General features: G+C 35.8%; 1 protein-coding gene across 5 annotated transcripts in view; it reads right to left on the reverse strand.

The window, feature by feature from the left end:
* Positions 1 to 22301, reverse strand: part of SARNP (SAP domain containing ribonucleoprotein) — a 55469-nt gene that overhangs the window by 32098 nt on the left and 1070 nt on the right. For 3 of the 5 annotated variants that reach the window (XR_014024017.1, XM_081309450.1, XM_081309449.1), the window contains exons 2-8: positions 11849 to 11948; positions 9185 to 9231; positions 8892 to 8959; positions 5416 to 5467; positions 4389 to 4462; positions 3919 to 3947; positions 870 to 895 (exon numbers count right to left, since the gene is read on the reverse strand). Coding sequence is in view for 4 of the 5 variants with exons in the window: in XM_081309450.1 (XP_081165576.1) it covers positions 870 to 895; positions 3919 to 3947; positions 4389 to 4462; positions 5416 to 5467; positions 8892 to 8959; positions 9185 to 9231; positions 11849 to 11948 (396 nt within the window). In the remaining variant the exon portion in view is untranslated. Of the gene's footprint in view, positions 1 to 869; positions 896 to 3918; positions 3948 to 4388; positions 4463 to 5415; positions 5468 to 8891; positions 8960 to 9184; positions 9232 to 11848; positions 11949 to 21304; positions 21358 to 22301 lie in introns of all 5 variants that reach the window. The other 2 variants (XM_081309451.1, XM_081309452.1) reach the window with 2 other exon arrangements.

A 22301-nucleotide genomic window follows, 5' to 3' on the forward strand; every position in this document is an offset into this window, starting at 1 on the left:
TTCCCATCTTCAAAAGACAAGTGTACCTCTACCACCCAACTGAACTCTCTTCCCTCACTTTTCTTGGAAGCCTTGGCATATGAGAGTTGTAATCATAAGGCTGTTTAGGACATTTTTATTAACAACCACAATAATAAAACATTTCAGATTCCTTACAATACTGAACTGTAACCCCAAGGGCAAGATTTCTTAAAGCTGAACATATTTTACCACAGTATGTTTCCACTTTCTAAACATAGACTAGTTATAATGGCCTAAGCCATTCTTATTCTAACATTCTTTACTCTCTTGACTTTATATTTAATAGGTAATATCTAGGAAAAAAATTCTACAAACAGACCTCATAAATTGCTTCCATAGATCCTCTTGTGGTAATTAAGAATCAAACGTTATCTAAAGCCACGGGACAAAGCCTAAAATTCCAATACCATAAAACAAAGGGAATGTCTCCAGCTAACAAAATCTATTCATCTTTTCAAAAAGAAGAATACTAGGAAGGAAGATGTCTACAGTAACATCAATGTGTCAACTTTCCATACTTCAAGCAGTGTGTGTGCATGTGTGTATGTGTGTGTGTATGTGTGTGTGTGTGTATTTCCCCCGCCCCTTGAGACAAGAGTCTTGCTAAGCTGCCCAGGCTGGCCTTAAACTTGGAATCCTCCTGCCCCAGTAGTCAGGATTCCAAGTATATGCCACCATGCCCAGCAAAGAATTTTCTTTTATTATTCATAACACACAACATCATACTGAAAATAGTTACCAAACTCATGAGTTCCCTCTGATCTGGGGAGAGGAGGGGTCTCTAACTTTAAAACTAACTGTATAGAGTTAAGATCTGGCTCTTCAAGGGATAAAAAAAGATTTCATACCATAGGCTTGGTGTCAGATGACAGACCTAATGAAGCAAATAAAAAAGTTTTATTTAATATTTTTCAAAGTCAGAAAGGAAGATAACAGTCTTCAAATTAAAATTAGAATGCATAAAAACAGCACAGAGAACAAATGTCCTTTATCCTATGATGAGAAAGGCAGCAGAAAATGCATCCAGTGACATATCTGCATTCTCTGCTGGTGGTATAACTATTTTTGAAAACAGTTTGGTAATTTTGCAAAAATTTAAGCATATTGTTACCATATCATCTAGCAACTCTACTCCATGATATATGCCCAAGAGAAATGAAAATGTCCACAGAAGCATTATTCATATTAGATAAAATGAGAAAACAACCCAAACATCCATCAACTGACAACTGGGTAAATAAAATGTCACATATCCATACCATGGAATATTATAAGCAATGAAAATGATTGGAACAGTGATACATACTATATATCAATCTCGAAAACATAAGTGAAAGAAACCATTTATAAAAGATCACATAATGTATGACTTCAATGATACAAAGTTTATACATACAGAAATAAAACAGTGGTTGCCTAGGACTGGGGTAGAAGAAGGAATAGGGGGATAGATGCTAACAGGTGTTGGGGTATTATATTCTAAAATTAGATTGATGATGGTTGCATAACCCTCCGAATAAATTAAAAACACAAAGAATTATATACTTAAACGGATGAGTTGTATGGTATACAGATTATATCTCAGTAAAACTATTTAAAAGAGATTATAGCTGGACAAATTAGCAGAACTACTACCGTGACCTGAAATTATGGCTGCTTAAAGCTAATATTCTGTCTTGAAATTATCACCAAGAAGCAAGCAATAAACTGGCCTGATGATCCAACTCTAACCTAGTTACTAATTATTTATTTCAATCTTTTTGGAATTTTATTTTAAGCAATCTCAATCTTGCAAGGAATTCCCTAACTTTCCATTGTGAACATTCAGGAATAGATTCAAGTTTTTCATTTTTGCAGTACTGGGAATTGAACCCAGGGCCTTGCATGTGCTAGGCAAGCACTCTATATCTGATCAAACTTTAATATTCAGATTTAATCTTGCTAAATAGCCCAGGATAATCTCCAACCTGTGGTCCTCCTGCTTCAGCCTCTTGAGTACCTAGTTATAGGCATGCACCATCATGCCCAGTTGAATTCAACTTTAACACAACCCATGGGCTAGGAACTGATACGTATTCTATGTTCTCATTAAAAAAAAAAAAAAAAAAAAAAAAAAAAAAAAAACCTTCCTCTTAAATGTTCCAAAATTCTACTCTTTTTTAAAAAGTTATTCTATAGTTCTACATGTCAGGATTATATAAAAACACTGCAAATGTTATGTATACATTATTTTATTGAACAGGTTTCCTTTTTATATGATTTACTTTAGCTTTTATTGTTCTCCAAAAATCGTCTTTAGTTGTTTCTGATGCATCTTTACCAACTCTCTCTCTCAATATAACTAAGAGCCAAAAAATAAGTTGTTTCTAAAATACTTAAGAGGTTGTGGCCAGAATTTGATCTTTTTAAAAGCACAGCAAATTACTTCAAGAAGGATGTTTTATCAACCCACTTAAAATTATTAAAAGGTAATCAGGAATAGGGTTACGAGACTACATTTTCAATTAAGGGACTATATTTTTTGTGTTTTTTTTAATCATTGTATAGATTTTAAAAAGACAAGAGAAGTCAGGCACAGTGGCACATGCATGTAATCCCAGCAGCTTCCTGAGGCAGGAAAATTGCAAGTTTGAGGCCAACCTGGGCAATTTAGTAATATCCTGTCTCAAAATAAAAAATAAAAAGGGTTGAGGATGTAACTCTGTGGTAAAGTGCCCCTGGGTTCGACCTCCAGTACTCAGGGGAGGAGTATATATATACTATGGATATATGGCCATATATATGTAAATAAAAAATGTAAAAACACAAGACAAGTCAAGTCATTCAAAATTCCACCAAATGCTAACAATTTAGTATACGTCCTTCTAATATTTTTTTCCTATCCATACAGGCAAGTTTTTATGACTAAAATAAGAACATAATTATAATTTTTAACTTGTCTTTTTCACTTAACATCGAACATTTTTTAAAATATCTTTTTGTGTTGGGAGTGACACTGGAGATTAACTAAGGGCTCTCCATCACTGAGCAACATTCCCAGCCCTTTTTATTTTAAGAGAGTCTAACTAAGTTACTGAGGCTAGCCTTAAACTTTTGATCCTCTTGCCTTAGCCTCCCAAATTGCAGGGATTATAGGCCATGCGTCACCAGCATGCCCAGCTTAATCACCTTTAATATAGTGTATTCTACTATACTGTGGCACACGTTTATTTATACAATTCTCTACTGTATATTTAGTTGTTTCCAGTTATTTATCGCTATAATAATTTTGTTGATAGTCCTCATGGCTAAATCTTTATGCATATCCAAGATTATTTCCTTAAATTTCTAGAAGTAGAATGCTTAAGGTAAAAGATATTCCCTTTTACCACTTATACTAACCCACAACACTAATAGATACACAATATAATTTTTTATGCTATAAGGCACTAGAATAAGTAAGCAAAGTAGTAGAAACTTTTTGTTTGTTTGTTTCTTTGGTGCAAGGGAATGAACCCAGGGACACTTAACCACTAAGCCACATCACCAGCCCCCTGCCTTTTTTATATATATTTTATTAGAGATAGGGTCTTGCTAAGTTGCTTAGAGACTTGCTAAGTTGCTGAAGCTGGCTTTGAACTTGAAATCCTCCTGCCTCAGCCTCCAAAGCCACTGAAGATGTCTAAGGAAAGGAAATGAATGTTGGTACCTCCTCCTATTTTCTTATAATTTCAGAACTTCTCTTAATTGCTCAGGAATTGATTAAGTATAATTTTACCTAAAGCAAAGAAGCAAATGCTATAACCTCATAAGGGTTTCTAGAGCTAACAAGTTTAGCTTAATTTGGAGAAAAAAATGTTATGACAGAAAAGAAACAAAATAAATAAAACTTTCTCAGAATAACCTCTATATCCTTACCTTTTGTTGGAACTGAAGAAATTCCAAACCTGTAGGAAGAAAAACAAACTAAATTTTAGGAAGCTGTTCACACTCCTGGTCTCTGCACCAATCGTACACATGACTGACACTTCTTGCTTGTGATCTCAAACTTTGCAATCATTAGCTAATTCTAACAACCCCATGAAAGAGGTTCCCTCTCTCACCAAAAGTCTAAAGAGTAAGCTACAAGGAAGCCTTATCAAAACTAGAAGTAGCACATTCCTTTTACCTATTTTTAAAAACTCTATTCACTAATAAAGCATGATCTATAGACTACTACATCCAAATCAGCAGAGATATTCTGAATAGGGCCAAATTATATACTCCATTTCCTTTCAACAGGGTCACTATTCTACTTAAAATCAATAATTATGTCTAAAACCTAAGGCACATCCCCACACATTCACCCTGACATTCATTTTCAGGTTCAAAAGGATGGAGACACTCACCTAGCTGCCCGGGCAGCTTTCTTACTCTCCAAGCTCACAGGTACATTGAATCGTTCAGCCCTCTTCTGCATTCTCTAAGTGACAATAGATGAAAGAGAAGAGAAAAAATAAATTTCTAGTTAAAAAAATGTTAGTTAGAGACAGTGGCTCACAACCAGCTTCTAGAGAGGCTAAGGCACGAAACTTCCAAGTTTGAGGCCTGCTTGATCAACTCAACAAAATCTTGTCTCAAAAAATAAAAAGGGCTGGAGATGTAGCTCAGTATTAGAGTGCTTGTTTAGCATGCAGAAGGCCCTTGGGTTCAATCCTTATTACATACACACACACACACATTCTAGAGGACTTCAGGTTGTACCATCCTAGGACTTAATGTAAGTTCCAGAAAGGAAACACAAAAAGACTATTATTATATTCATGTCTTTGAAAACAAAAGGGAGGAATAAAATAAAATAAAACCCACATTTTGCATGACACCAAGAACACAAAAGCTATATTTGGTTGACCTTTGAAAAAGGATCAAAGGAATAGATTGGTTCCAATACTAGTGGTAATATTTTAGTTAGAAATGAGGCACAGCATTGTCTCATAGCATCCTAAAAGAGTTTAGTAATTCTCTACTTTAAAGGTATAAAACTGAACACAAAATTTCAATGGGAACCTGGTTTCAGAAACCTTGGAAAAAATCCAAAGAAAATTTAATCTCACCTATTGGCAAGTAGCAATTCAGGAGGGATACTTACCATTGTTACTTTTTCAAGGTATAATCCTCCCAAACTAATCCAAGGTTTGTAAACACCTTAGAGAGTCACCATTAAGCCAGAGAATTATATGTAACGTAGCTTCAAAGGTGACTACCCACTATGACAATCCAAATATTTTTCTAAGAGTAGTTGGTAGAAAAATCAACATCAAAATCTGTCAATACTGATTTTGTGCCTATGAATATATTTTTTTAATAATTATATAGACAGAATAAAGGGTAAGAAACAGAAATGTAAATGGTTCTACCATGGAACAAAATATTTACCTCAGTCTGTGGCATTTCAGAAGTAATTTTTACCACCTTCTTCTCTGCTGCCCTGGAAAAGGAAGATTTTTTTTAAAAATCAGAAAATTGATATTCTAAACCAAGACCTTCGAAACATATAAGAATTCACCTGAGTCATGTCCTCTGCCCATATCTCTCTGCTACCCCTTAATCCAAAGAAATATGAAGTCCATTAAAACTCTGATTCCTTGAACTGTCATCTACTATAAAGAAAAAGTTCAAATAATATTAAGCTACTTTAACTAAGGGATAAGAAAATAATCAAGAAAAAAGTCTGGTTAGATATTATGGGAAACAAAGAACACCAGAAACTATTTCATTTGTTTTTAGGCACTTTAAATTTACTTTTAGACTAATTACTATCCCTCTAACCTTCATTTAAATATCAGGTTTCAATTTTCATCATAACAATAATTAAATGAGTGCTCTACAAACTCCTATTTCCTTCTTTTAGAAATCTTTATTTCTCCCATGGGAAATATAGCTGCAGCTAAAACAACTCAAACTGGAACAAATAAAAATGCCAAAGGGAGCGAGAAGAAAAAAGACTAAGTGAGGTTTGAATTAGGAAAACATGTAAGTTACTGGTCAAAAGGTTTAAGAGAAAACAAAAGAGGGGGACCATTGGGGCGGGAGACAAAGTTCGGAAGTACCCAGGATAAATGGAAGGACATTAACCCTCCACCAAACAACTCCCATAAAACTGTGGGTCATAACCAGTCTCATTAAGGTCCCTCATTTAGAGATATGGGCAGCTTTTGTTCCAATATCCCGGACACTTTTCCCATTTGATGCCCTGAAAGGTAGTAATGGTTTAATGACATTTTCAGAGGAAGTAATTCTGGAACAGGAACTAACTTACTTTCTCCTCCATCCTTTTGTTGGAGGTCTCAAGACTACAGACAAGCAATGGGTGCCCCCTGCTGACCACAACTAAATCCTACAATATTTAACTGCTTTGGCTAAAACAATAAATAAAAATAAATAAAACCACAAACAAAAGTATATTTATGAAGAACCTCAGATCAAAGATGAAGCAAGGGAATTTCCTTTTGAATACCTGAGGGACAATTTAGATCTGAATATCCTTATTTTTTTTTTTTAAGGAAGTTTCGACATAATTCCCATCTCCTGACCTCCTTCCCCAGGACTTTCTGATGTTCAGGCAAAAAAGGCCACAGAAGATTAATGTTTTACTTGAAGTCCAATGTCATTAGGGAACACTCCTCTCCATCAATCCCAGGCTAATGACTTCCTCCACCATTCTCATCTGGAAACACAATCTCTGCAGTAGACCTCAAGGCAAAAAGGTTATCCAGGTTTCTGCTCTACTCCAATTCTCTTAAGCACAAAATTAAACTTAAGTAATAAATATATATCACATTCTGGGATTCACAGGAAATTTTCATTTGTCATTGACAAATTTTTCTCCTATCCACAGACACATACAAAGCACTCCAAAAACTACATGGGGGCTGGGGTTGTGGCTCAGTGGCAGAGTGCTTGCCTCACACATGTGAGGCACTGGGTTCAATCCTCAGCACCACATAAAAATAAACAAAATAAAGATATTGTGTCCATGTATAACTAAAAAATATTTTTTAAAAAACTACAGGGACCCTAATTCCCCTTTCTGTACATAATTAATCTAACCATAACTACATAACTATCCTCTAAAAAAACAAAAATTACCACCACCCCACACACACTTTCAATTTCCTTGTTTCAAAATTCATCAATAGAATTAAAGCCCCTGAATACAAGAATTAACACATTTTACATATGTTAAGGATAATGAATTTCTACAAATTTTCCAACCTCATTATATTTTTAATCCAAGCAAGCCAATTATTGTATTCATTTGGTCTTCCTTCTTGTCCTAGGAGTCCCCAAACATCTATTTTAAAGCTATCCCATTAATTCATTTTCTCAAGTCACTATATTGAATTATAAACCTATGTGTGGCTCATTGGTAGAGTGCAATGCTTAGTATATTTGAGGCTCAGTGTTCAATTTCAGCAATAAAAAAATATTTTAACAAAAACCAATAAGAACAAGAACCTGTGATAAGAAGACAGCTAATGGCTTTATGAAGAAATAGCTGACAAAATCTACCACAATGTTAAATGCACATTCTCTATGATACAGAAAATCTCTTCCTAGAAATTTATCTGATGGACATACATACATATAAAAAATAGTTGAATAAGGACAGATAGCACTGCCTTTTTTCTGCTTTATGAATAATCTGTCTATCAAACAAGTCACAGGTGAAATAAATTATGATTCCTAAATAGAGTGAAATACTACTGTCTACAAAAAAGAATAAGGTTCTAACATTAATAACCACTATATTTGGGTGATGGGTATATGAGAGTCTACCAAACTATTTTCATAACCTCTGTATATACTTGTAATTTCCCTAATGAACTTAAAAAAAAAAAAAAGACTGCCACTTAATAGGACAATTAACCCTACTCAATAAGTTGATGTGAGGACTGAATGAGAATACATGTAAAACACTTAGAACCATGTCTACCATATAACATTACCATAAATAAATTAATATAAAGATATCCAAATGTGAACAAAAAAAATGCAAAAACTGTGCATAGCATGTGTATATATTTGTTTATGCATACATATACTTAGGCGCATACACATACATAGGTACATACACACAAACTAAAAACCTTTGGAAAGTGTGATGAGATGGACACAATATTCAATTTTCCATTTATATAACCCTCTGTGTATTGCTTGAATTTTTACTTGTACATACATTGCCTTGTATAATTAAATGCATTTAATATAGCTATAAGGAACAAAAATGTTAAGAGGGACTCAACTGTTCTTAATGTGCTGTAGTACAAAATGCCCAGACATTTGTGGAAAGAAACCCAAATAAAAGATGATCAACCTTGTGGGCTAGTTTAAACAAATCGAGATCCACTTTCTCTAGTACTTTGTCCTCCCCTCCTCCACTGTAAATCAAAAAGCAAGAGAGAATACAGCATTACTTGAGAGACATAACTTCTACCCAACACCCTCCTCCCTTATTAAATTCCTTATAAACAGTTTTACATTTTTCTGTAAAAGTGTAAAACTCTGCAAAGTGTAAGAGTTCACAGAATTTTACAACATATAAAGAATCATACAGATTCTAACAGTATAAGCTATTATGGTGATCCTACAAAAGAACAAAGGCTAGGAGAACTAAATTATGTCTGTGCTTGAAGTCATCTGGTTCTAATTACGTATTATATAACTTGAAAACAAACTGCTTCCTTCCCTGGGACCATGGACTTGAAGTAGTCCCTTCTGAAAATGTCTGACCTAATCAGAAGTGAAAAAAGTCAATGACAATCTTTAAAAGGTAAAGAGAGTGAAATTTTACACCCAATAAAAACAGAACTTTCTGCTCTGTATTCAGATTATAAAAAAGAGATAATTACACATCAACAGTTTTTTCAGGGGGTGCTTCCTCTTTGACAGGCAGTTCTATGGGCTTTGGTTCTTCTTCCTAAAACCAAACAAAAAAACACAGTTAACATAAATCAAGAGTTAACACACATCAAAAGAGGGATATCAGATGCCAAAATGAGTCAGTTTTCAGAATCTTCATTCCCTCCTTAGGCTCCCCTAATAAATTAGCATCTAAGCACTCTAATGATTGATATTAAGCAATGTGGCCTAGGCAGTGGCGTATCACCAGGCCAGTGACTAACCTTAACTCTTTCCAACTCACCTCTGTTTCATCTCCCAGTACATCTTCTTCATTCGCCTCCTCTTCAGCTAAAGAATATTAAAATAATCAGGTCAAGCCCTGCTATAAAACCATCTTGATCACTGTGCTGAGGCTAATATCACAATCACCTTGCTTTCCCAAAATAAAAATCAACAATGAAAGTAAAACTTATGCTCAGAAAATCTGCTACATTTGGAGAAAATAAAACCATATCTCTACTTAACATTAGTACAAAGTTGAACTCCATCTTGACTGAAAAATTAAATTAAAATTAAATGTGAGGAGGTCATAACAGAATTAATTTAAAAATAAGGCAGGATCTCTTTGAAATTTAGTGGTAGGGAAGGATTTGTTTAAAAAAAATAAACGTTTGCCTAGCCTGAGCAAGACCCCCAGTTCGATACCCCACACTACAAAAAGAAACAAACCCAAAAGCAACAGCATGAGGTAAAAAAGGAAGATTTTTCAAAACTAAGGACATCTATTTAGGGAAGGAAACCAAGGAAAATTTTTGGACAAATGACAAAGATATTTGTGCCTAAAGGCAAAAAGGAAACAGTTGCTAGAATATAAAAGAAATGTCTGCAATCAACAACTGAATGATGGGAACGCTAATAGAAAAAGGGCATAGAAGGAACCCAAAGAATCATGAACAAAGTAAATTTAAGTTGTTGGTTTTTTTTTAATAGAACAAAGTAAATTAAACCATCCAACAAATGTAGCAAAAATTAGGGCTGGGGATATAGCTCAACTGGTAGAGTGACTGCCTCACATGCACAAGGCCCTGGGTTCAATCACCAGGCACCACAAAAAAAAAAAAAGAGGAGCAAAAATTAGGCTATTTGAATAGATAATGCCAAATTTAGTTTTGTGAAGATACAAAGACCCTGATGTACTGGTTATGCAAGTATAGACGAACAGGACAATTCTGGGAAATAATTTGGCAGTGCTCAGTTATTTTCAGTTTGTATATGTTTTTATGAATATATAATAATTAACAATCCCATTATGAGTATACACCCCAGAAAGACTCTCACAAGAACATGAGCAAACAAAAGTAGTTCATAATATAATATTATGTATGGTACATATATTATTATATACACTATACATAATACTACTATATATAACAAACTGTAGAATATATTATATACTAGTATAACACATAGTATCCTATGTACTACTATATGTATTACTAATGCATACAGAATTACTGTAAATAGTAGTACTATTTATAGTAGCTGGGGCTTGAAGGCAATATGTATCTGCTACAGGATGACCTGCAAAATGTGATGGCTATTCATCATAGAAAGATACACATGATTTAGAACGAATAATCTGGATGATCACATAGCCTCAATCAACAAGATACAACTAAAAAAAAAAAAAAAAACACTTAGAAATAAAGTAAGGCTACACAGACTCATTAATAATTACATAAATGATCCTGCCTGAGACTCCTGAGATGCTAGGAACAGGCATATGCCCCCAAACCTCACTCATTCTTATTTCATTTTTTAAATTTTATTTATTTATTTTTGGTACCAAGGATTGAACTCAGTGGCATTCGACCACTGAGCCACATCCTTAGCCCTATTTTGTATTTCATTTAGAGACAGGGTCTCACTTAGTTGCTTTACAGCCTCGCTTTTGCTGAGGCTTTGAACTCACTATCCTCCTGCCTCAGCCTCTAGAGGTACTGGGATTACAGGCATGCTCCATCACACCCGGCCTGTTTTTGTTTTAAAAAAAAACTGCAGAATGGGAAACTTGGTAGGGATCAGAAATTACCTAGTTTACAGATTTCAAGGGTCTAGACATTTGTCTCATGTCACAGATCAGGAATAGACACTAGCCCTGTAAACAATAACTATCCAAAGTTACCTAGTAAATTTCTGGCATAAAACTAAAACACAAGCCTTCTATTGCATGCCTGCAATTCCACTGACTTAGAAGGCTGAGGCAGGAGGATAGCGAGTTCAAAGCCAGCCTCAGCTATAGCGAGGTACTAAGCAACTCAGTGAGACCCTGTCTCTAAATAAAATATTTTAAAAAGGGCTGGGGATGTGACTCAGTGGTTAAGTGTCCCTGGGTTACATTCCCAGTACAAACAAACAAACAAACAAACAAAAAAAAACAAGCCTTCCATTTCTCAGTCTAATGATACTTGTATTACCATGCCAACTTTATTTCTTTTTTCAATGATTTTAAAAATTTGTTCTTTTTAGATATGCATGGCAATACAGTGCACTTTGAAATATTAAACATACAACCATACTAACTTTTAAATAACATGCTCAGACATTAAGAGGCCAACCTGGGCAACATAGCTATCTCTTCAAAAAAAAGGGGGGGGTGCTGATATAAAATTATGTCTTTAAAAAAGGAAATAGTTCTTTGCACTATAACCACTGTTTTATATGACCAAGAGTTTTCTTTTTTTTTTCCTTTCTTTTTTTGCAGTGTTGGGGATCAAACCCAGGTCCTTATGCACACTAGATAAGCACTCTACTTCTGAGCTATACACCAGCCCATAAAAGTTTTCTTGATGGAGTTAATTAAGAGCTTACATCACCAATGACGTAAAAAAGGAAGAAATATAAGTGATAGAGCCTAAAAATTACTCCCCTCACTCATATCACCTTGTTTGCATAAAGTACTCACCATGCTCTTCAAGATATGCCTGGAGCCTGTTAATGAGATCTTGTTTTATTCCCTTGGTCTCCAAACCACGAGCAAGACATTCTTGCTTTAGTTCAGCAAGCTGAGAGAAAAAAAAAAAAAAAAATTAAACATTTCCTTAGTTACCAGGATGAATCCCAATGAATGAAAAGAGGTAGTTTTCACAAGGGAAAAAAGCAAGGAAAAAAAGAAAAGAAAAGAAAGTTCAATCCCATACCATTGCCCTTAATCCTACTGAGACTCTGGGTCCATAGAGATGACTCATCCTCATCTAACTGGGGACAAGGATGTAGCTCAGTGGTAGAATATTTGTCTAGCATGTATGAGGTCCTGAGTTTAATCCCCAGTACCAAAAAGAAAAAAAAAATCAGTAATTTGACTAAAATTAAAAGGTATACTTATCAATTTTGCAGGAATGAAGAATTGTTGGATTACTGACAGAACATGAAAAAACAAAACTTTAAAAATAAATAAATAAAAGAACCCTTTTCAGGGAAAACAAAGAAATGAAGACTTCATTTAAAAGGAGGGCTGGGGTTGTAGCTCAGTGGTAGAGCGCTATCTAGCACCTGTGAGGCACTGGGTTCAATCCTCACACCACATTAAAAAAACAAATAAAATAAAGATTATATCCACCTACAGCTTAGAGAGAGAGAGAGAGAGAGAGAGAGAGAGAGAGAGAGAGAGAGAGAGAGAAAGGGTCTGAAAGTATAGCTCGAAGAGCAGAGTGCTTGCCTAGCCAGGCATGAGGCCCTGGGTTTGATCCCTAGCACTGAAGGGGAGAGTGAAAGAATGATGAAATGCATGATTTTATACCTAAGATCCAAACCTTCAATTATACAAAATCTGGATGAGGCAGATTTGACTCACCAGTAACTCAAAAGCAGAGGGTTAACAGTATGAATCACTAAAAAAGTAATTCTAGGTTACAGGTGACTGAAATATAGAATCTATAATAAATGGTCTTATGAGACTTACTGTGCATACATGTGTCAATGCTGGGGAATCAAATCCAGGGCCTTGCACATGGTAGGCAAGCACTCTACCACTGAGTTATATTCCCAGTCCTACACACTTTTTTAAAATTTGTTCTTATTAGTTATATATGATAGTAGAATGTATTTTGACATATTATACATATATGGAGTACAACTTCTCATTATTCTGGTTGTACATAATATAGAATTAACATTGGTTGTGTAATCATATATGTACATAGGATAGTAATATCTGATTCATTCTACTAACTTTCCTATTCCCATTCCCCCTCCCTTCCCTTCATTCCCTTCATCTAAGCCAAAGTACTTCTATTTTCCCTTACCCCCCTTATTATGAGTTAGCATCCTTATATCAAAGAAAACATTTCAGCCCTATATACTCTTATTTTATCAAGTATAAGTCAATCCAAGGAGATAAAGCAGGAAAAGGAAGAACTTCACAAATTATATATGCAGATCATCACACAGACATTTAGCCTGAAAGATGACCTTTCTGGTTTTGAAGTATAGATCTAAGATGAACCAGTAGAAGTGAGAAAAAGTATAGTTCCATAGAAAAAAGCATTTCACCATTATGAAGTATGTTCTTCATCTCTACAAAGTTTTCAGCCTGGAGTGCATTTAAAAATAGAGAGTAGAATTTTGTTGTTTTTAATATTACAATGATTGATTAAGGAGGCAAAGTATTTAGTGAGTGAAGCAGGCCGGCAGGCAGGCAGGGATGAGAACTATACAGAGAACTAATAGTCCTACCCAGTAAGCCATCAGCATTCTATATTGAGAATCATGATAGGTAATGAACCATTAAAAATTATTTTAAAAAGACTTCTGCATATAAAAAATTATTGCAGAGTGACTGCACAGTAGTTTAAGAACATTGCTTCTAAAGTCAGACTACTTAGGTTCAAATTGTAACTTTACCACTTATAGCTATGTAACCTTAGGGGAGTAACTTAAACTCTCTTTGCCTCAGATTCCTTACCTGTGAAATGGAAATAACAACAGTACCTACCCCCACAGGGCCATTATGAAGATTTAAACCAGCAAATATTTGCAAAACATTCAGGATAGTGCCTGATAGCTAGTAACAACTTTATAAGTGTTAGACAATGGGTGAGGGATTAGACAAAACCCTCTGAATTTCACTGATCAATTTTTTAAAATAGGTAGATTGGTGCAGTTGTTTTTTTAGAACATTCCACCTAAGTCATGAACCAAACTTTGTAAAAATAAATATTGATTACCAGAAAAACAAACACATACTTGCATGCTGCAGTGATGTTAAACCACTATAAGAGTTTCTAGAAGCTTTCTCTCAATTTTTTTACTTATCTCTTCATTAACTAGTAACAGCTACTTCATAGACCAGTACTGGTTGGTCTATGGATCAGACTCTTAATAATATTAATCTAGAATCTATACTCTAAGTGATCTTTATTTTATTCCTTTCTCTCCAACCCTCCCACTCCCCCGCCCCCGCAATGGAGATAGAACCTAGGAGCACTCTATCACTGAGTTACATCTCCAGCCCTTTTAATTTTTTTTTTTTTTTTTTTTTTTTTTTTGGCAGAGTGGGTTTAACCAGAGATTGAACTCAGGGACACTCAACCCCAGAACCACATCTCCAGCCCTATTTTTGTATTTTATTTAGAGTCATGGTCTCACTGAGTTGCTTGGCATCTCACTTTTTTTGCTGAGGCTGACTTTGAACTCGAAATCCCCCTGCCTCAGCCTCCCAAGCCAATGGGACTACAGGTGTGCGCCACCGCACCTGGCTTAATTTTTTGAGACAGGGTTTCACTCAATTGCTAAGGCTGGCCTGAAACTTGCAACCCTCCTGCCTCAGCCTCCCAAGTTGCTAGCATATAGGAATACCTCACTACACCCAGTTCTCTAAGTGATCTTTAAAGTCCTTTACTTAAAATTCTTAATCCTTCTCACATTGGTACTTTATTCCTTTATTTTCTTTCAAATTCTCCAAGAAGGAGTGTTTTTTTAAAATATTATTTTAAAGATGGACACAATATCTTTATTTCTTATATTTATTTATTTATTATGTGGTGCTGACAATCGAACTTACAAGTGCGAGGCAATACAGCACTGAGCTATAACCCCAGGCCCAAAAAGGAGTGTTTTGATTTCAGTTACATTTTTAAATTTTTTATTGGTTTATTACAAAGTATTATGAATACTTAGTTGAGAAATGCTAAAAAGCAGAGGAAAATAAAAGCCATCTACAGATCACTTAATATTTTGAATATTATCATTTGTAGGGAGTTAGGGTATAGCTCAGTGGTAGAGTGTCTCAATGTGTGGCTTCAATCTCCAACAACAAAATTAAATATCACCTGTAGTATATGTGTGTAATGACCTTGCCACTGTCTCTCATCGAGACTTCAGTCTCCAGTGACCTCATTCAACAGACCTCTCAACACCACTATGTTCCCGTCTCTGGTCAAATGGGAATGTTACAAGCTTTTTACATAATGTTGTATTACGTCCTTTATTCTATTAAGGGCTTTTCTCATATACACTTGAACTTTTTTGGCAGGGGGAGTACAGGGAATTGAACCATGGGTGCTTTACCACTGACCTACATCCCCAGCCCTTTTTATTTTTTATTTTGAGACAGAGTCTCCTTAAGTTGAACATGCTGGCCTCAAACTTGCAATTTTCCAGCCTCAGGCTATCAAGTCGATAGTATTACAGGTATACACCACCAGGCCAGGCTAGACATTATTTTTTTTTAATATTTTTTAGTTTTAGGTGGACACAATATCTTTATTTTACATTTATGTGGTGCTGAAGATCAAACCCAGTGCCTCATGCATGCTAGGTGAGTGCTCTACCACTGAGCCACAACCCCAGCCCTAGACATTTTTGAAGTGAAACAGATGAGTAAAAACAAAATAGGGACTGGGATTGTAGCTAAGTGGCACAGTGCTTGCCTCTCATGTATGGGTTCGATCCTCAGCACCACATAAAAACAAATAAATAAATGTGTTCATCTACAACTAAAAAATTATTTAAAAAAACATAAAATAGCTGAAAATAATTTCTTCTTCCACAATATTTTGGCACAATGACATTAGGAGGACTAAAACCTTTAAAATCTTCAAAGAAAACTAACATCAATCCAGCAGCTTGGGAGGCTGAGACAAAGAGGATACTGAGTTCAAAATCAGCCTCCGCAATTCAGTGAGGCCCTAAGCAACTTTCCAAGGACAACCCCACCCACACCCCCACCCCCACCCCATCTCAAAATAAAAAATAAAAAGGGCTGGGGATATGGCTCTATGGTTAAGTGTCCCTGGGTTCAATCTCCGGTATCAGAAAAAAATAATAACAACAACAACATCAAATATTACCCCATTTTTACATGTTATAAAAGAATGTATTTTTAAACTAAGGTATATTGAATAAAATATTACCATGTGTGAATTATATCTCAGTAAGGCTGTTTAAGAAAATAATGGGATGCTGACTATATACAGGATACTCACAATAATGTCAAAAGCACACAAACACATATCACTGAATGATATACATACAAAAGATACCTGGACAAGAAACAGGTAAGCTAACAATAGTTGAACCCAGGAAAAGGAAGCTAGTTGAGGACAGGCACAGGAGGTAAACATTTCACCATATACCCTTTTGTACCTTTAGAAATATGAACTTGTGTATGAAATTACATATTCAAAAATTGTTAAAATCTTATTTTTCAGTATCAATCAAGCATTCTTGTTTTACCTATCCAACCTATAAAGAAAGGACAGATCACTGACTATAATACATTTGACATTAATCATTCATTGCTCTGTGATTTCCGGTTTACTAATCCCCTTCCCCTTACTGGGAGTTAAACCCAAGGCCCAGAACATGCTGGGCAAGTGCTCTACAACTGAGCTACATCCCCAGCCCTTTCATTTAATCATTTATTTTTACTTTGAGACAGAGCAACTAAGTTACTCAGGCTGGTGTCCAGCCTGTCTATTTTCCCATCTTAGTTTCCTGAGTAATTGGGACTAGGAGCATATGCCACTATGCTTCTTTGTTACTAATTTTTGTTTTTGGTTCTGAGGATTGAACCCAGGGGCTCAACCGCTAAGCCATATCCCCATCCCTTTTTTTTTTTTTTTTTAATATTTTGTTTTAGTTGGACACAATACCTTTATTTATTTATTTTTTAATGTGGTGCTCGCCAGCACTCCACACGCACTAGGCGAGCGCTCTTCCACTGAGCCTCAACCCCAGCTCCCCCAGCCCTTTTTGGTATTTTATTTAGAGACAGGGCCTCCCTAAATTGCTGAGGCTGGCTTTGAACTCAAGATCCTCCTGCCTCAGTCTCCCAAGGTGCTGGGATTACAGGCATGCAACACCACACCTAGCTGTTACTAATTTAATTTTTTTTTTTTTTTTGGTACCAGAGATTGAACCCAGGGGCACTTCATCACTAAGCCCAAATTCCCAGTCCTTTTTATATTTTATTTAGAGACAGGGTCTTGCCAAGTTGCTTAGGGCCTCAATAAATTGCTGAGGCTGGCTTTGAACTCACAATCTTCCTGCCTCAGCCTCCTGAGCCGCTGGGATTACAGGCATGTGCCACTCCATGCAGTCTCAAATTTTGATTAAAATATTTTATTATAAAGATATTTTTCATGGGGGCTGGGGTTGTGGATCAGCAGTAGAACGCTTGCCTCGCACTTGTGAGGCACTGGGTTCAATCCTCAGCAACACATAAAAAATAAATAAACAAAATGAAGGTATTAGAAAAAGATATTTTTCATATATTCTCCCCATATAATTTGTAAACTCATTGATGGCAAATATCTCTCTTCCTCAATCTTCTTACTAGTTATTCCACCCAACCCTATAAATATTCACTAAGATTTCTTCTTTGGCCCTCTTCTTACTCCACTTCTATCAAAGACAGATTTCCCTCCCTGAATCCAATCACAGGCAAATCCTGTCAGCTCCACCTTCAAAATATGTCCACAGTCTAATCCCTTTGCACCACTACAAACACTACTGCTCTGAGTTGCTTAGCATCTCACTTTTTTTGTTTCTCTCATACAGATTACTATATTGCCACTATAGTTAGCTCCTGCCTCACTATAGTTCTCAACAAAGTAGACCATTCTTTTGAAATTTAAGAGTACATATCAGATTTAACTTCTACTAAAAAATAACTCATCAGGCATTGTGGTGCACTCCTGTCATCACAGTGGCTTGGGAGGTTGAGGCAGGAGGACTGAGAGTTCAAAGGCAGGCTCAGCAATTTAGCAAGGCCCTAAGCAACTCAGTGAGACCCTGTCTCTAGATAAAATACAAAAAAAGAGCTGGGAATGTGGCTCAGTGTTTAAGTGTCCCTGGGTTCAATCCCTGGTACCAAAAGTAAATAAATTTAAAAATCATCCACTGGGGACTGGTGATGTAACCCAGTGGTAGAGTACCTGCCTAGCATGCCTGATTCCCCTTATTTGATCCCTAGCACCACAAAAAAAAAAAAGAAAAAAAATTAATCCACTGGCTTCCTATCTCATTAAGGTTAAGTACTGTTTTTTTTTTTTTTTTAAGAGAGAGAGAATTTTTTTTAATATTTATTTTTTAGTTATCGGTGGGCACAACATCTTTGTTTGTATGTGGCGCTGAGGATCGAACCCGGGCCGCACGCATGCCAGGCGAGCGCGCTACCGCTTGAGCCACATCCCCAGCCCTGTAACTGTTTCAAGTATTGTTTACAAGGCCACACACAATCTGCTCTCCCTCTCCTCTACTATCACCTCTTATTCACTTGAACTTTTTACTTTGATAAAAAACAAACTACCCTCCTGCTATATTCCTCTAAAACTTTGCACACATGGCTAACTGGTTCACTTTCTTCAAGTCTTGTCTTTTCTTTCCTTTTAGAGAGAGAGAATTTTAATATTTATTTTTAGTTATTGGCGGACACAACATCTTTGTTTGTATGTGGTGCTAAGGATCGAACCTGGGCCGCACGCATGCCAGGCCGAGCGTGCTACCGCTTGAGCCACATCCCCAGCCCAAGTCTTTTCTTTTTGTACCAGGGATTGAACCCAGGGGTGCTTAACCAATGAGCCACATCCCCAGACCTTTTTTTTATTTTTTATTTTGAGACAGGGTCTCACTAAGTCGTTTTAGAGCCTTGCTAAATTGCTGAGGCTTGCCCTGAACTCCTGACCCTCCTGCTTCAGCCTCCCTAGCTGCTGGGATTACAGGCATGCACCTCAAACCTAGCTTCAAATCTTTTAAAACATCTCCTTCACAATAAGATCTTCAGTCATTCTATTTAAAATTACAATATTCTTCCCAATATACTCTCTTATATCTATAGACCTTATCATCATCTGACATACTATAAATTTCACTGTTTCTTTTAGTGCTAGGGATTGAAACAAGGGTCTCATATATGCACAGGCTGCATGCTCTACCACTGAGCTATACCTCCACCCTAAATTTTACATTTTTGTTGTGCCTTCTCCTAGTAAATGTAAACTCCACGAAAGGAAGGATTTCCTGTGCTTTGTTCAACATTGTAACCCCAGAACCCCTGGGTAATTATTACATAGCAGGCACTCCATCTTTTGTAAAATAAATCCCAAATCCTCTTTCATTCCCCCCACATCTGATCTACAAATACTACGATTTTACATCTCAAATTTCTTTCAATTTTGTTCTCATTCTAATAGTTACTATCTTCTTTCAGGTCTTAATATGTTCATTCACTTGACAAACAGTTACTGAGCACCTACAATGTGTCAAGTTTTATCTTAGATACAGGGAAATAATCATGAACAAAACAGAGTTCTTACACACACACACACACACACACACACACACACACACACCCAGCTTACAATCTAGCAGGGAAACAAAACAACCAGTGATCAAGTAAATACTGTTTAATTTTTTAACAAAAGTATTAGGCCTAGAGAATCATATGAAAAGTTGCCTAAATATATGTGTGAATAGAACCAGGAAGGACTCCTTGTTTGACTGCTATCTGAAAGGTAACTAGTAGTTAGAAGAGTTGGAAAGGGAGAGTGGCAGGAGTACTGCAGCCAAAAGTAAACTACAAGTAAGGTTCAGGGTTCCAAAGGAAAGGCACTGCATAGAGATTAAGAATATGAATTTTTAAAAAATATTTTTAGTTGTAGATGGTAACAATACATTTTGTTTGTTTATTTTTATGTAGTGCTGAGGATGGAACCCAGTGCCTCATTTGTGCTAGGCAAGCTCTCCACCACTGAGCCACAACCCTAGCCCAAGAATATGAATTTTGAAGACAGTTTGGATATGACACCCCATTTATTAGCTGTGTGACCTAGGTCAGATTACTATCTCTGGGCTTTGATTTTTACTTTTAAATGAAGATATAGAGGTATTTCTTTAATAGGCTTATTATGAGAATCAGATCAGTTAATGTACACAAATGGCTTCAACCAGTACTTGCCACATAGTAAATGATTTGTGTTAGCAATCAATGACACACCCATTTTGAAGAAATGAAATAAAGTAAGATCACTGTAGTAGGCATGTGAGAAATTAAGCTGGATAGATCAGTAGCCATATAATTCAAAGTTTTTAAGCCGGAGAAAATACTATAATAAACATCTAACTGATGAAATCCTTCCCTCTCCAGATTCTATCTTCCACACTGCCAAAAGAACACAAACTAATCATATTAGGTTCCTCCATTCAGATTTCCAAAGGCTCCCAGCTCTGCTTATGACTATATGACAAGAATCAGAACTCCTTATACAATTTAGAAGGCCCTTGTCAGTATCACTCCAATTTACCTTTTTAATCACAAAATTTATCAACTTTCTAAGCTACCTTCAGTCAGCAATGTAAGGCACTTCACATTTCAATCATACAAATGTCTAACAGTTCTCAACACTCTGATACTACTATACTTTTCTGTCTTTCTCCTTTACAACAGTTCCTTTCCTCCTGTTGAACTGGAAGTCTGGTATTATTACAGTTCAAGCATTTTCAACCACAGTTCAGTCTCTCTTTCCAACTGTGTTAGAATGACTGCATTGCTAAAAAATTTTCAGAAGTTTGTAGTTGATGTGGACTTACCTATCAATTCATAAAATATTTTTTCTTCCTACTTCAAAGTTTGTTTCTTTCTTCTAAAGTCCCATACTAAAGCCCCAAATTCTCTTCATAAAATTGAAAAGATATTTTTCAAAAGGAAGACAATAAAACCCTAAAGCAACCCAAAAGTCAGGATTACTCTATCAAGATCACCAGTGGAACCAAGCATTAACTATCCAGAATAAAGATTAAAGGCATGGGTTCTTAACCAGAGGTCCATGGACTCCTCAGGTCAACAAGGTATTTTTATGAAGCCCCTCAAATCGCATGCAAAGTATATGTACATGCCTTTTTCTGGGAAGAGGGTCCATACCTTTCATCAGAGTTTCAAAGATATCTGTGACCTCCAAAAGGTTAAGAAGCACTCTAGAGAAAAAGCAAAGACAAGCAAATATGATTAAAGAATGAGCCCAGTTTAGGCCCTCAGGAGTGCCACATGTTCTCTTAGACTGTTAATACTTAAAACCAAGTCAGAGAACATTATGTAAAAGTGACTTACCCAAGTAAATGTAAATTTAATATGGGGCTGATAAATACTGATTTTTATGGAAAAAGGAACTCCACAAAACTCCATAAAAAGTCATGGGGCAGCTGATGACTTAATCTAGGATTTCAAGAATGGAACAAATAGAAGAAAATATTTGCTCTTCTATTAATATTAATTCTCATTCATCTAAAATTTATCTTCAGTCTCTTATACAAATAGTACAGAAGTACATAAATTATACAAATTGTGTATGTGTATATATATATATATATATATATATACACACACACACGCACACACACACATACACATATAAATGGAAGTTGTTGCTCAGTTTTTCTTACTTGTTAAAGTAAATATCAGGAGACTACTGATATCATTTACACATTCCAGCACCATCAAGCTAACAGTAACTCTAAAAACACTAGTACAATTTAGAATGTAATAGTTAAGAAATATGTCGACTTTCACAGAAGGCTTATGATTAAGGATAGGACCTTTTCCTACATTTACTCCATATTTTTCTTTTCTTTTTTTTAATTCATCAGGCATTAAAATTTAAAAGATCAGTTTTCAGTTTTCTCTCAATCAGCCTGGTTTGTCCAAGGTTCCCAGAATGACAGGATGGAAACATCTAACGGAAACTACTTGTGAAATCAAAAGTATACACAAATAATCAAGATATTCTGGGGCTGGGGATGTGGCTCAAGCGGTAGTGCGCTCGCCTGGCATGCGTGTGGCCCGGGTTCGATCCTCAGCACCACATACAAACAAAGAGGTTGTGTCCGCTGATAACTAAAAAATAAATATTAAAAATTCTCTC

This window comes from Spermophilus citellus (genome assembly GCF_964194105.1).
Source record: "Spermophilus citellus genome assembly, chromosome: 10".
Classification (NCBI taxonomy): Eukaryota; Metazoa; Chordata; class Mammalia; order Rodentia; family Sciuridae; genus Spermophilus; species Spermophilus citellus.